At 48.6% G+C, this 13,877-nt stretch overlaps 1 protein-coding gene across 1 annotated transcript in view; it reads left to right on the plus strand.

Moving 5' to 3' along the window:
- Nucleotides 1-13,510, plus strand: part of tmem108 (transmembrane protein 108) — a 172,066-nt gene extending 158,556 nt beyond the window's left edge. The window contains exon 3 of the mRNA XM_070880181.1: nucleotides 13,385-13,510. Coding sequence (XP_070736282.1) covers nucleotides 13,385-13,510 — 126 coding nt within the window. The remainder of the gene's footprint in view (nucleotides 1-13,384) is intronic.
- Nucleotides 13,511-13,877: the final 367 nt, after the last annotated feature.

Raw genomic sequence — 13,877 nt, forward strand, 5'->3', positions numbered from 1 at the left:
GAGACTAGATCAACTGGGCCTGTATTCATTGGAGTTTAGAAGGATGAGAGGGGATCTCATAGAAACTTATAAGATTCTGACGGGTCTGGACAGGTTAGATGCGGGAAGAATGTTCCCGATGATGGGGAAGTCCAGAACCACGGGACACAGTCTTAGGATAAGGGGTAGGCCGTTTAGGACTGAGATGAGGAGAAACTTCTTCACTCAGAGTTGTTAACCTGTGGAATTTCCTGTCGCAGAGAGTTATTGATGCCAGTTCATTGGATATATTCAAGAGGGAGTTAGATATGGCCCTTACGGCTAAAGGGATCAAGGGGTATGTAGAGAAAGCAAGAAAGGAGTACTGAGGGAATGATCAGCTATAATCTTATTGAATGGTGGTGCAGGCTCGAAGGGCCGAATGTCCTACTCCTGCATCTATTTTCTATTTTTCTATGTTTCTATGAGATCATTGCATGATATCATTGCTAGGTACTGTCACAGAGACTGATACAACACATGATTATTATGAGAATTATCATTCTTTACCTAAAGACATGCACCATGACCACAGGCTTTGAGTAAAACATTCCCGGTGAAAGTGAATGACCTCATATCTGATGATAGTCACTCATGACTCTTACAAATCAAATGATATAAATACATAAGTACATGTAAATAAATGTAATACTTACTCTTGCGGATCCGACAAGGTCGTTCCATCGCTTGCGGCATTGGTTGCCTCCACGCACCTCGTTGGTCACTGACGAGACCACCTCTGCTATCTCAGCCCATATCTTCTGGTAGGTCTTTGGGGTGGGCTTCCCATGCCCTTCCTGTGTTAAATCACCCAAGTGTGCCTGGACCTCCTGCATGAGGGAGGCATTAGCCTCATCCGAGAACCTCCTCGCTCTTTTGGGTCCTCCAATGTGTTTCTCTCACTGCTCTCGCCAACGTCAGTCTCTACAGCATGCTGTGTCACCTCCTCCTCTCCCTCCATTATAGGCACCAAATTTGTTAAAATATCTGGCTGGTAACAGGTAATTTTTTTTGCACAATTTGCTATAAAGCGCGAAACTCTCCCTCCTTCCTCCCAAAGCAGACACACCACACCCACACACGCCTTCACTCCCGCTCAGCTCCTTCTCTCTCTGTCTCCTCTTCTGCACATGTAATGATGACCCTTGACCTCCTGAATCATGGGAAGTGAGCGTTACCATGTCGTTGCTAAGGACGGCGACACTTTACGGCAGAAGGTCAAGAGATTTAACACTAACGCCCATTTAATATCGCTCGCGGTAGTGCCCAATTTTTAAAATGGAGACTAGGGGCTTTGAAAATGGGCAACAAGCTGGCGATCTGAAAACCCATTTTTACCTCCCACGCCGGAAATAATGCCCATTTTTGGGCGATCTGCACAAAAGTGTAAAATCTTGCCCAAGGTGTTGGTAATGACAAGACCATGTTCTAGGCATTTCGTCAGGAGCAGGATACCACTGGAGTTGATTATCCCTCCCTTTGCCGATTGCACTTCCCCAGAGGTCTTTGTCTTTTCCGACTCTGGCGTTGAAATCACCAAGAAGGATCAACTTGTCGTCCATTGGGACTCTGGACAGGGATTGTTTGAGGCTGGAGTAGAATTCCTCCTTGATCTCATCTGTAGCATCCAGTGTTGGGGCATAAGCACTGATGACTGTGGTGCACTGATTCCAGGCTAGAGTGAACCGAAGAGTTATGAGATGTTTGCTTATCCCATAAGGGTAGTCTCTGAGACAGCCCAACTACTCTCCATACTTGATGGCAAAGCCAACTCCATGGAGGCAGCGATCTTCTTCTGGTTTGCCTTTCCAAAAGAAGGTGTAACCACCACCTTGCTCTTTGAGCTGGCCTTCCCCTGCCCGCCGGGTCTCGCTTAGGGCGGCGATGTCTATGTCGAAGTGTCTGAGTTCCCAGGCAACGATAGCAATGCAACGTTTCGGTCTGTCACTGTCCATGATGGTCCTGTCGCTGTCCGGGATTGTCCATGAGGGTCTTGACGTTTCAGGTCCCGAACTTCATTTTGAAGGGTGAATGCCTGTGCGTGAGTTCTTTTAATGTGGGGTGGCCATTATACACCAGCTTAGCAGAGCGAGGTCTTGGCCCAGTGGCAAGGGAGACCAGACTCTACTGTATGGGCCTAGATGCCTACGGTGGGATGTGAGCCCTAAGCTCGGCGCTGAGCAGCGCCTTTAGGAGAGATGGGGATAAATCCAAGGTGTTGAGACTGATCAGTGAACCATCTAATCGATATTTCAGATAGACCCCAATCTCCAAGTCTTTTATGGCATAGTTCGAGACACAGGTGAAGAATAGGTTGAACAGAACTGGAGCGAGTACACAACCTTGTTTCACTCCATTTGAGATGGCAAATGGGGCCGTGGTTGTGTCGTCTGAGAGCACGTCACCTGTCATGTTGTCATGAAACAGCTCGATGATGTGGACAAACCTGAAATATCGATTAGATGGTCCACTGTTCGACCTCCGCCGCCTTGCTGCAAAGACCAAAGTACGGAAACGACTCATCCTAGAGGCACTCTTTTCTGACGACTGCGCCCTTATGGCACACAAGGAGAGTGACCTACAATTTATACTCAGCAAATTTGCTGAGGCAACAGAATTGTTTGGCCTAACCATCAGCCTTAGTAAAACCGAGGTTCTCTATCAGCCTGCCCCTGGCACCACAGCACCTGCTCCCACAATCTTCATCGGCAGTATACAACTAAAGTCAGTGGACAGCTTCAAATACCTTGGCAGCACCATATCAAGTGACAGGTCCTTGGACAAGGAGATTGATGCAAGGATCTGTAAAGCCAGCCAGGCACTTGGTCGCTTGCGCACTAAGGTGTTGAGTCACCACCACATCCGACTGTCAACTAAACTGTTGGTGTATAGAGCAGTCGTTCTCTCATCTCTCCTTTATGGATGTGAGACCTGGACACCCTACAGGCGTCACATAAGAAAGTTGGAAGCTTTCCATATGCGCAGTCTCAGATCTATACTCCACATACGCTGGCAAGAACGGGTGTCAAACTTTGAGGTTCTGGAGAGAGCACAGTCAACTAGCATTGAGGTGATGATCATGCGAGCCCAGTTCCGGTGGGCTGGACATGTCATCCGCATGGATGAGTCAAGGATCCCTTGTCAGCTTCTTCTGGCGAGCTCTGTGAAGGCCGAAGACACAAGGGGTGCCCCCACAAGCGCATCAAAGATTGCATCAAGGCTAACCTCCAGTACTGTGGCATCCGACCAAAGGACCTCGAGAATACAGCAGCTAATAAAACCCAGTGGCAAACCCTCACGAGGACTGCCTGCCAGACCTTCGAAGAAAGCCGATGTCAACGCCTGCGGGACACTAGAGATAGACGACATCAGGTGGCAGTACTGTCAGCATCAGGCATATCGAACTTCCCTTGTCCAACGTGCAAGAGACTATGCGCATCCAGAATTGGCCTATACAGCCACCTGAAGACACATGCCATTGATGATTAGCACATCAACGTCTTTGTTGGATACGACAGACTACCAGGCCCATTAAGGAGAGTGTCACAGGAGAGAAAGTGGAGAGCACCAGTTCAAACTGTCACAGGAGCATCCAGTCGTGCCCCAGTAACTGCCCCCAAAGGAAGTGGAGTGTGGGAAATTGCACTCCGCTTCCATTGTGGGGTGGTAAGGCCAATTCTGCGGCAGGAGCAGGACTTCCACGCTGGGAGCTTAAATTCCCTGCCCCAGATGGTTACCGCCCCCAAGATGGGAGCCTGTGCGGAGAGGCAGAGGGAAGTTGAGGGGAGACGGGGGCAGGGGATGGAGGGGAGAGTGGTGGAGGTGGGGCGCGGAGAAACCCAGGGCGGGGGACGGGAAGGGCCACATTGCAGCGGAGGTCTGGGGGGGGGGGCGAAGTGTGTTGGAGGGACGGGCCTGGGGGCTCTGTGCCTCGGTGTGGGGAGTGTTCGGAGTGGGGTGGACGGGTTGACTGCGCAGATGGCGGTTAGTGGATGTGGTGTGGTTGGCGTCGCGGGGGCGTGGCCCCGGGGTGGCCGGGGCTGGAGGCTCGACATCCAGGGGTGTTCGGCATTTGGGAAGGATTCTGATGGGACGGAGCGGGTTGGGTGCGGGGGGAGTGTTCCCGGTGTTGGGTGGGTCCGGAGCCGGTGGTGGGGGCACGGTCTTGGGATGGGGGGTGGGCTGTTTGGGGCTGGGATGGGGAGAGACTTCGTCACTCGGGGAGTTGTTGGCCTGTGGGGTTCCCTGCCGCGGAGAGTTGTTGATGCCAGTTCATTGGATGTGTTCGGGAGAGAGTTGGATGTGGTCCTTGTGGCTGGGGGGGTCGGGGGGTGTGGAGGGGGCGTGGGGTTGGCGTGGGGGTTGCTGGGGTGGGTGATCAGCCATGATCTTGTTGAATGGCGGTGCAGGCTCGAAGGGCCGAATGGCCTACTCCTGCACCTATTTTCTATGTTTCTATGTTTCTATGATAGTAAGAGACTTGAGGCAATGCTTCACTCACCAAGGTATTGGTTCCCGGCTGAGGGTAGGCAATAGGACCTGGTTGGGAACAGACGCTGGAGCCCCGCTCACATTTTTCTGATTCAAGATGGCGGAGCGCTGTACCTACTTTCCTGCACAAATATGGCAGCCGTTATCCTGGGCCTGTGATCGGGAGAAGGCCCCAAAGCTGCAAACACCAACCTTCAGGCAGTTATTCTGGGCTTGCAGCATGCGGCAGTTGATTGTGAAGCCGCTGGTCCATTACTCCCCTCCTCCCTGCTGAAGATGACTGCCTCAGTGGGTCTGGTGTGCAGTGTTTTCCAGCCACCATTACATGCAGCACGTGCCCGACAGAGGCTCCATCGTCTTTGAGTGAGTTTTCAGAGCCGTTAAACTTGGTAAGTTTACATAAGTGAAACATGGCATCGTTCACCTGCGTAATGCATTTATGGGCAGTCAACTGCGAGATCCTGCAAATGCTGCAGATCCCTGGAAGGAGCCTGAGGTGAAGAAGTTGAGGTTAGTGGTGACTTTGACTGTCACTCATAAGGCATGTCCACCAGGTCCTCTTCCAGCAAGCTATAAATGTCTGCGATGCAGTTATGTCCAGGAAGCTCATCCTCTGCCTGTGTTGGGAGTATCGCCTCTGGCGCATTGCATCCATTGTACTGATCCCCTCTCTCCTGTGGAGTGTCAGGTCGGTAAGGAGAAGTCTGCTGGTGGTGTTGTTGCTGCTGCTGGTGTTGGTGCTGTGGCTCATCTTGGTCTGAATCTGATCGATGCCAGATAAAGTGGAGATCAGAGGCACAATCCTCCAATGTAGTGAGAAAGCGCAAACTCCTGAAAGCAAAATCTCTCTACAAAATGGTGTCAGCAAGAGCCTTTCTCTTAGGAAAGCAAGCAGGTGTAAGGTGTGTGCATTTATGTGTTTTGGCCAGCTGTGGCCACTGAACTCCCACCTCCTCTTCACAGGCGAGCTTCCCGAGGTTGGTGAATCCCGTGTGCAACCAGTTAAAGTTGAAACCTCACGTTACAAAGGCTGTTAAGGGTCTCTCAATGAGCAGTTAACTACCTCAATGAGATCACCTGTCTCTCCCGAGTGAGTCTGTGCTGCACTTTCCGCACCTACATCCGGGCCATGATGTCCTTGGAGATGGAGCACGTGGTGTCCACCGGTACGCTCATGGCCTTCCGCGAGAGGTGGGCGCCGGAGGGACTGGAGTGCATCATCACCCCCGGCAACTAAATTTTAATTTGATTTTATGTTTTAAAGTTTAATTTGTTTTAATTGCTGGTGTTTTTAGTGTCCCCCACCCTTTTATAGGGGGCACTTAGAAAAAAATATATGATTTTAGTGCCCCCCCAAAAAAAAATACAAAAAGAAAATACAAAAAAAAAACCCCAAAAAACCCAAAAAAGGGCCTTGGAAATGTTTGGTGTGTCCCTCAGATCGGGGGGGCACGATTTAATGTTTATTGTTTACTTTTTCTCCCTAAAAGAGTTGTGCTACACTTCGAAATGCTCCCCAGTTAATTGCGGAAGTCAACGAGATGATGGGGGATTCCCGCCACACTGTCATTTTCAGTACTTTTAACTGCCGACCCGCTCTCAAACCCACTCACTCTGCAATGTGAAAATTCCAGCCAGAGAGACAGGTGGGTGGGAAAATTTTTATTTTTGACATCAGGTCGGGAACCTGCTGTTATCTTGCTCCGATGCGTCTGTCATCGCGGGACCAGCAGCGGCCGGCGATGCAATTGAAATAATTATCTGATAGTTTTCCGATACTTAAGAGCCTTTTTTTCACTTACTTTTTAAATTTCCCTGCATGGCCACGGGATTCATGCAATTCGGGAAGCACGTCTGTCAACCTGAGGCGGGAGTTCCGTGACCATTGCTCCAGCTTGACAGCATTGTAAGATTTATTATATCTGTCAGAAGAGACTTATGTCCGTGACCAGAACAAACCACGCTGAGTGCAGGTATTTTGTAAATAAGCACAACAGATTTTATTAAGTAGTTTGCTTCCAGTACAAAGAAATAATACTTAACAGGGCGATAGTCGGCAGTCTGTTCCTTGAAACCTCAACGGTAGCCCACTGAGTGACCACGACACTTGTTTCTTGCTGTGTCCTTCTTCAGTTTCCTTCTGGTTAGCGCTGCCCCAAAGGTCCAATAGCTGTTACTTTATACCCTTTCCTCACATACAAATGCTGTGAGAGTCTTCAGCTGTCTCAGGCTTACAATAGATAATTCTAAGTTTGTGCCTTTGACCTTCTATGTTATCTCTACTTCTCTGTGAACTTTTACAAAGACTGTGTCACAGAATTCATTACTGAGCTTGGCTTTACAAAATGGTACATGCTGCATACTTTTATCTTATTGATCATTATTTGGCCTTGGCCATTCTAGTTCTAAATGAAGCTGTTTCAGCAAATTACAAAAAAAATGGTTAACATAATAATGGTTCTCCCATCATGCTTTACTTAAAAAGGGTTAGCATAATAATAGCTTAATTTACCATGCTGCTTTGCTTAAAAATGGTTAACATAAGCTTACACACATTTTAGTTAATTTTATCATATAACAGTTAAACAAAAGCATTACCAAAACACTATTACAACATGCAGGTAAGTTTTATCTTACAGCATCAAATGTACAGTAAAACCTCTCACCTGACAGATGATCACCTTCCTCAGGTAGAAGCGGTTGCTCAGACCAATTCCAGCACCAATTCTGCAGGCTGCAAGTGTTCCCAGCAAAGTCTCCGTTCAGTGTTACCTCATTGGAAGAATCTCTCATTGACAATGCTTCTGTCATTTGTACTTTACCTGCCATCTATTCCATCAACATGGGTATTGTTTATGCTGTCTCACCTTCAGCCCCAACTCCGGCATACCAACAACAACATCAACCTTCTCCGCAATCACCTGATGCTGTACAGGGCATCAGCACCCAAGCACATTGCTGCCAGGGATGGCCTCATAATGGCCAGATTTAGTTAACATGAAGCTGTACACCTATATATAGCTGTCACATGATGTGTCAGGGTGGCACCAACCCACATCAACAGCATAAAGCATCCCTACAATGACCAAGCCATTCACTGCAATTCACTAAGCCACTTCCAAAGGTGCATACAAATCTTTCCAAGACCGGAAAGTGTTGAAAATAAAGATTTTTATGTTTGACACCACATTAACAGAAACTTTACATAAACATTGGGTAAAACTCCCTTGCGTGTTGTTAGTTGGTATGATTGCACTAGGAAAGGGGTGAGTGTGAGAAGTGGCTAGTGAGATGGGGATGTGATAATGTAGATAGAGATAGAGGGATTGGTGGTGTAAGTAAGGATATGCAGGAGTAGGGTAGGGAAGGCAGAGTATGGGGATGTGATGAGAGGCACAGCAGGATGAGGTTGGGTGTGGCTTTGTACTAACATTTTCTAATCTAATGAGATCATTGAAACATTTGTGGCATAGCACCCAGGTCCTCCTGACCATGTCCCTGCTTGTGCTCTCCTCTGTAATCTGGAACCAGGCTGTCTTGGTCTCCTGGGGAGGTGTTTTCTGCCCATCGGAAGGGAAGAGGACCTCCCTCCATGCTCATCGGAGAACCTGGCTGCAGCCTGCTACCTCTGATTAGCCCTCTGCCTCTGCATTGTCAGTGTTTGAAGCACTCCAGTGCTGTAATGCACTGACAACACCATGTTAGATGTGTTATGTATGTCAAGCTCACTTGTGTGTAAGACTTACCACTAAGGGGCACACCTATTGGAGACCTATGGGTCACCTATGTACCGTGGAGCAAGCAGGTATAAAAGGCAGTCCACCACACTGCTGCCTCACTTTGGAGTTATATTAAAGAGACCAAGGTCACAATGGTTTGAGCTTACAACACAGTCTCATGGAGTTATTCTGAACTTAACAACTGGCGACGAGTTACAGATCACGAACTTTCAGGCGGAAATGGCTGGCATAGGTATTCTTGAGAGATTTGTTGAGGGTGATGATTGGGAAGCCTTCGTTGAGCATCTTGATCAGTACTTCGAGGCGAACGAGCTGGACACGGCTGAGACGGAGACCAAGCGCAGGGCGATTCTCCTCACTGCATGTGGGTTGTCGGTACATGGCCTCCTCAAAGATCTACTGGTCCCAAACAAACCAATGGACAAGACTTACACAGAGCTGTGTGCGCTGGCTCGGGAACACCTCCAGCCGAAGGAGAACAAATTAATGGCCAGGTATCGCTTTTACACGCACCATCGCTCCGAGGGCCAGAACGTAACGAGCTTTGTCGCCAACCTAAGATGCCTTGCAGGAACGTGCGAATTTGCATAATCTTTGGGGGAAATGTTGCGGGGCTTTCTCGTGCTCGGAATTGGCCATGAGGCCATACTCCGCAAACTACTGTCTGCCAAATCCTTAGATCTGGGCAAGGCCATCACGATAGCTCAGGCCTTCACATCCACAAGCGACAACACGAAACTGATATCTTCACAGAATCGAAGCTCACCGGCAAGTACTGTGCATAAAATAATGCCATCAGCAGGCAAAACTGTACATAGTAGGACCCACAGGACCACAGAGGGCAGGCCTAGGGTGACTCAGAGGCTGGGGAGTGCTAATGTGAATCCATTAACACCATGCTGGCACTGCGGGGGCAGTCACAGCCCACCAATGTCGATTAAAACACTATGTGTGCAAGGGCTGTGGAACAATGGGGCACCTCCAGCGAATGTGCAAGCGAACTTGGACTCACCACGTGACAGAGTCAGCATAGAACAACCGATCCAGCATGGATCACCTTGAGCGAGCAGGAGAGGCAACTCAAACGGAGGATGAAGAGGAAGTGTATGGGGTACACACCTTCACTGTCAAAAACCCTCCGATAATGTTAAAAGTCAAACTTAACGGCATTCCAGCCTCCATGGAATTGGACTCGGGGGCGAATCAATCGATTATGAGTCAAAAGACTTTTGAGAAACTGTGGAATAACAAGGCACAGAGGCCAAAACTGAGCCCGATTCACACTACGCTGCATACTTACACCAAAGAACTCATACCTGTTATCAGCAATGTGGCAGTGAAAATATTGTATGACGGAAGGGTGCATGATTTTCCAAATGGATTGTACCAGGTGATGGCCCAATGCTATTCGGCAGGAGCTGGCTAGGCAACATCAGGTGGAACTGGGATGACATCAAAGCACTGTGTTCGGTGGATGATGCCCCGTGCGCCCAAGTGCTAAACAAATTCCAGGCGTTATTTGAGCCAGGCATCGGCAACTTCACAGACGCCAAAGTGCAGATCCATCTTGTCCCTGGGGCACGGCCCGCTCATCACAAGACCCGAGCAGTCCCATATATGATGCAAGAGAAAGTCGAAATCGAGCTGGACAGAATTCAGCAAGAGGGAATCAGTGGAGTTCAACAAATGGGCCAGTCCAATCGTGCCAGTACTAAAGAGCGATGGGACGGTCAGAATCTGCGGGGACTACAAGGTGACGATCAATCGAGTCTTGTTACAGGACCAGTACCCACTACCCAAAGAGGAGGACTTACTCGCAATGCTAGCTGGGGGAAAGTCGTTCACCAAGCTAGACCTCACCTCCGCTTACATGACACAGCAGCTGGCTGGACCATCAAAGAAGTTGACGTGCTTCAACACGCACAAAGGACTGTTCGTGTACCACAGATGCCCCTTTGGGATTCGCTCAGCAGCGGCCATCTTCCAGAGGAACATGGAGAGTCTGCTGAAATCGGTTCCATGACCAGTGGTGTTCTAAGACGACATCTTGATCACTGGTTGCAACACTACCGAACACTTGCACAACCTGGAAGAGGTTCCAAAGCGACTGGACAAAGTGGGACTCAGGCTCCAAGTGTGTTTTCCTGGTGCCAGAGGTCGAATTTCTCGGGCGAAAGATTGCGGCGGACGGCATCAGACCCACGGACTCCAAGACTGAGGCCATCAAGAATGCACCCAGACCACAGAATATGACGGAGCTGCATTCATTCCTGGGATTCCTCAACTACTTTGGTAATTTTCTAGCGGATTTGAGCACTTTGCTGGAACCCTTGCATTTATTGCTATGCAAGGGTGACGACTGGGTTTGGGGTAAATCTCAAGAGACAGCCTTCAATAAGGCCAGAAACCTGCTATATTCTAACAAGTTACTTGTATTGTATGACCCATGTAAATGTTTAGTACTAGCATGTGATGCGTCGTCATATGGGGTCGGTTGTGTATTACAGCAAGCAAATGTGTCAGGCAAACTGCAACCGGTTGCATATGCATCCAGAAGTTTATCCAAGGCTGAAAGAGCTTACAGTATGGTTGAGAAAGAAGCGTTGGCTTGTGTATACGGGGTTAAGAAAATGCACCAATATCTATTTGGTCTCCGGTTCGAGCTCGAAGCCGACCACAAACTGCTTACTTCACTGCTCTCAGAAAGCAAAGGTATCAACACCAATGCTTAGTCCCACATCCAAGGATGGGCACTAATATTGTCAGCGTATGACTATGTAATCTGCACAGCCCAGACACAGAGAACTGCGCTGATGCCCTCAGTCGGTTGCCATTGCCCACCACCAGGGTGGAATTGACGCAACCCGCAGACTTGCTTCTGGTAATGGATGCTTTTGAAAGCGAGGGGTCACCTGTCAGGCTCGCCAGATCAGGATCTGGACCAGCCAAGACCCCCTGCTATCACAAGTAAAGAGTTGCGTCCTCAGTGGGAGCTGGTCGGGGTTTCCCGGGGAAATGCAAGATGAAATTAAGCCTTTTCACTGATGCCAGGACGAACTGTCAGTCCAGTCGGATTGTCTCCTATGGTAGAATCGCGTGATTTTGCCCAAAAAGGGCAGGGAAACGTTTATACGTGACCTACTCAGTACCCACCCAGGCAAAGTCATGATGAAGGCTATCGCCAGGTCGCATGTCTGGTGGCCCGGCATTGACTCCGAATTAGAGTCATGAGTACACTAATGCGACACTTGCAGAGCAACACACCCAGGAAGGCCCCCCTGAGCCTGTGGTCATGGCCCTCCAAACCGTGGTCCAGGGTCCACGTAGATTTCGCTGGCCCCTTTCTGGGGAAGATGTTTCGAGTAGCAGTGGACGCCTACTCAAAATGGATTGAATGTATAATAATGTCATCATGTACGTCCACTGCCACCATTGAAAGCCTCAGGGCCATGTTCGCCACCCATGGTTTGCCCGACGTCCTTGTCAGTGGCAATGGACCATGTTTCACCAGCTCGGAATTTAACGAGTTCATGACCCGCAATGGCATCAAGCATGTCAGGTCTGCCCCTTTTAAGCCTGCATCCAACGGCCAAGCGGAATGGGCATTCCAAACAATCAAGTAAAGCTTGAAAAGTGTAACGGACGGCTCCTTGCAGACCCGGTTATCCAGGGTCCTGCTCAGCTACCGGACACGCCCCCACTCGCTCACCGGGGAATGCAGAATTGTTAATGAAGAGAGCACTCAAAACCAGGCTCTCCTTAGACCACCCAGATCTCAATAATCACATAGAAACCCGGTAGCACAGGCATAACGTGTACCATGATCGCGCGGCAGCCTCGCGTGACATTGAAGTCAATGACCCGGTGTTTATTCTAAATTATGGTCATGGTCCCAAGTGGATTTCTGGCACTGTTTTAGCCAAGGAGGGGAATAGAGTGTTTGTTGTGAAATTGTTGAATGGGCAAACGTGCAGAAAGCACCTGGATCAGACCAAACTGCGATTCATGGACAACCAAAAACAGTTTGAAGAAGACCCTACCATCTATGATCCACCAACACACACCCAACCAACAATTGACCTGGCTGTCAACCACAAGGATGAACCCACCTTGCCAGATAGTCCGATCAGACCAGCCGCGCTGCAGTGCAGCAATGATCCGACCAACTCACCCAGGCCAGGACTTCAACTCAGGCGATCAATCAGAGCACGCAGACCGCCAGATCGCCTCAACCTGTAAATAACTTGTACTCAAGTTACTTGGGGGGAAGTGATGTTATGTATCTGAACCTCACCTGTGTGTAAGACTTGCCATTAGGGGGCATACCCTGGTGCAAGCAGGTATAAAAGGCAGGGCACCATGCTGCTGCCTCACTTTGGAGTTATATTAAAGAGACCAAGGTCACAATGGTTTGAGCTTGCAACACAGTCTCATGCAGTTATTCTGAACTTAACAAGATGAAACCTCAAATGTGGCCATGTTCCCTTTAAAGATCCCGGCTGAAGACTCATGAATGACGTCACCAGACCCGCTTCATCTCATTGGGCCGGGTAACGCGCTGGGCAGGCTTAATAGGTCCCATTAAGGTAAGTTAATTTTCCAGCAGCAGGGTTGGGACCTGACATGGCCACCACCCATACCGGACCCGCCAAGTTAAACAACATTTTGGCTACAGTTTCCACATGTGGGAAAGAGCAAAGCTGAAGATCATCAACATAAGGTAGTCACCAAGAAATCAAACAGGGAATATAGAAGAAACTTCTTTATTCAGAGAGTGTTGAGAATGTGGAACTCTCTACCACAGGGAATGGTTGAGGCGAATAGTTATAGATGTATTTTAGAGGAGGCTAAATTTGCATCTGAAGAATAGACGATTATGCTGATAGAGTTAAATGATAAGGAGGAGGCTCGAGTGGACTGGTTGGGTGGAATGGCCTGTTTCTGTGCTCGATGTAATTTTATGAATTCCATGAGATCATGGAATTATCAAAGAACATAATTCTTGCCTATTTAGAAATGGTGAAAATTGCTCTGCACATGACAAATATCTTAATATTTAAAGACTCGTGTATTTTGGAAAAATAGATAGGGATTTCTTAGTTGAAAATGATTGTTTCCATTTTTCACTTTTTCAGGACCATCTATCTGAACATCAATCCCCTCCGAATGGTGACTATGTAGACACTGGAATGGTCCTTGTCAATCCTTTTTGCCAAGAAACGCTCTTCTCAACAAACACGGAGGGAGAAATTTTAACCTAAAAAAACAGGTGGGTTAGGAGCTTGAGAGTAGTTAAAAGTTTAAAAAATGTTAATCCCGACCTGAACAGGCCTCCAATCCGTCCATTTCCATCCGGTATTAACGGAGTCGTGATGAGAGGTGGAACGGGGCGTGTAGCCAACCCACTGCCGGGAGGCAGAAAGTTAATTTAAATATTATAATGAGACTGTAGGCTTCTTTAAACCTCCATTTTGTGTTTAACTGTAGCTGGCTGCGTTTTACACACCCCGTGAAACCCAGCAGTTACAGCAAGGCAAGGACTACTGCATCCAGGAGGTAAGTGCCTTGATAACTACATCCTGGATTCAGGATGCCTGCCTAGCCCACCAGGCTTCTGATGACACCACA

Source organism: Pristiophorus japonicus, chromosome 5 (genome assembly GCF_044704955.1).
Source record: "Pristiophorus japonicus isolate sPriJap1 chromosome 5, sPriJap1.hap1, whole genome shotgun sequence".
In the NCBI taxonomy this organism is placed as follows: Eukaryota; Metazoa; Chordata; class Chondrichthyes; family Pristiophoridae; genus Pristiophorus; species Pristiophorus japonicus.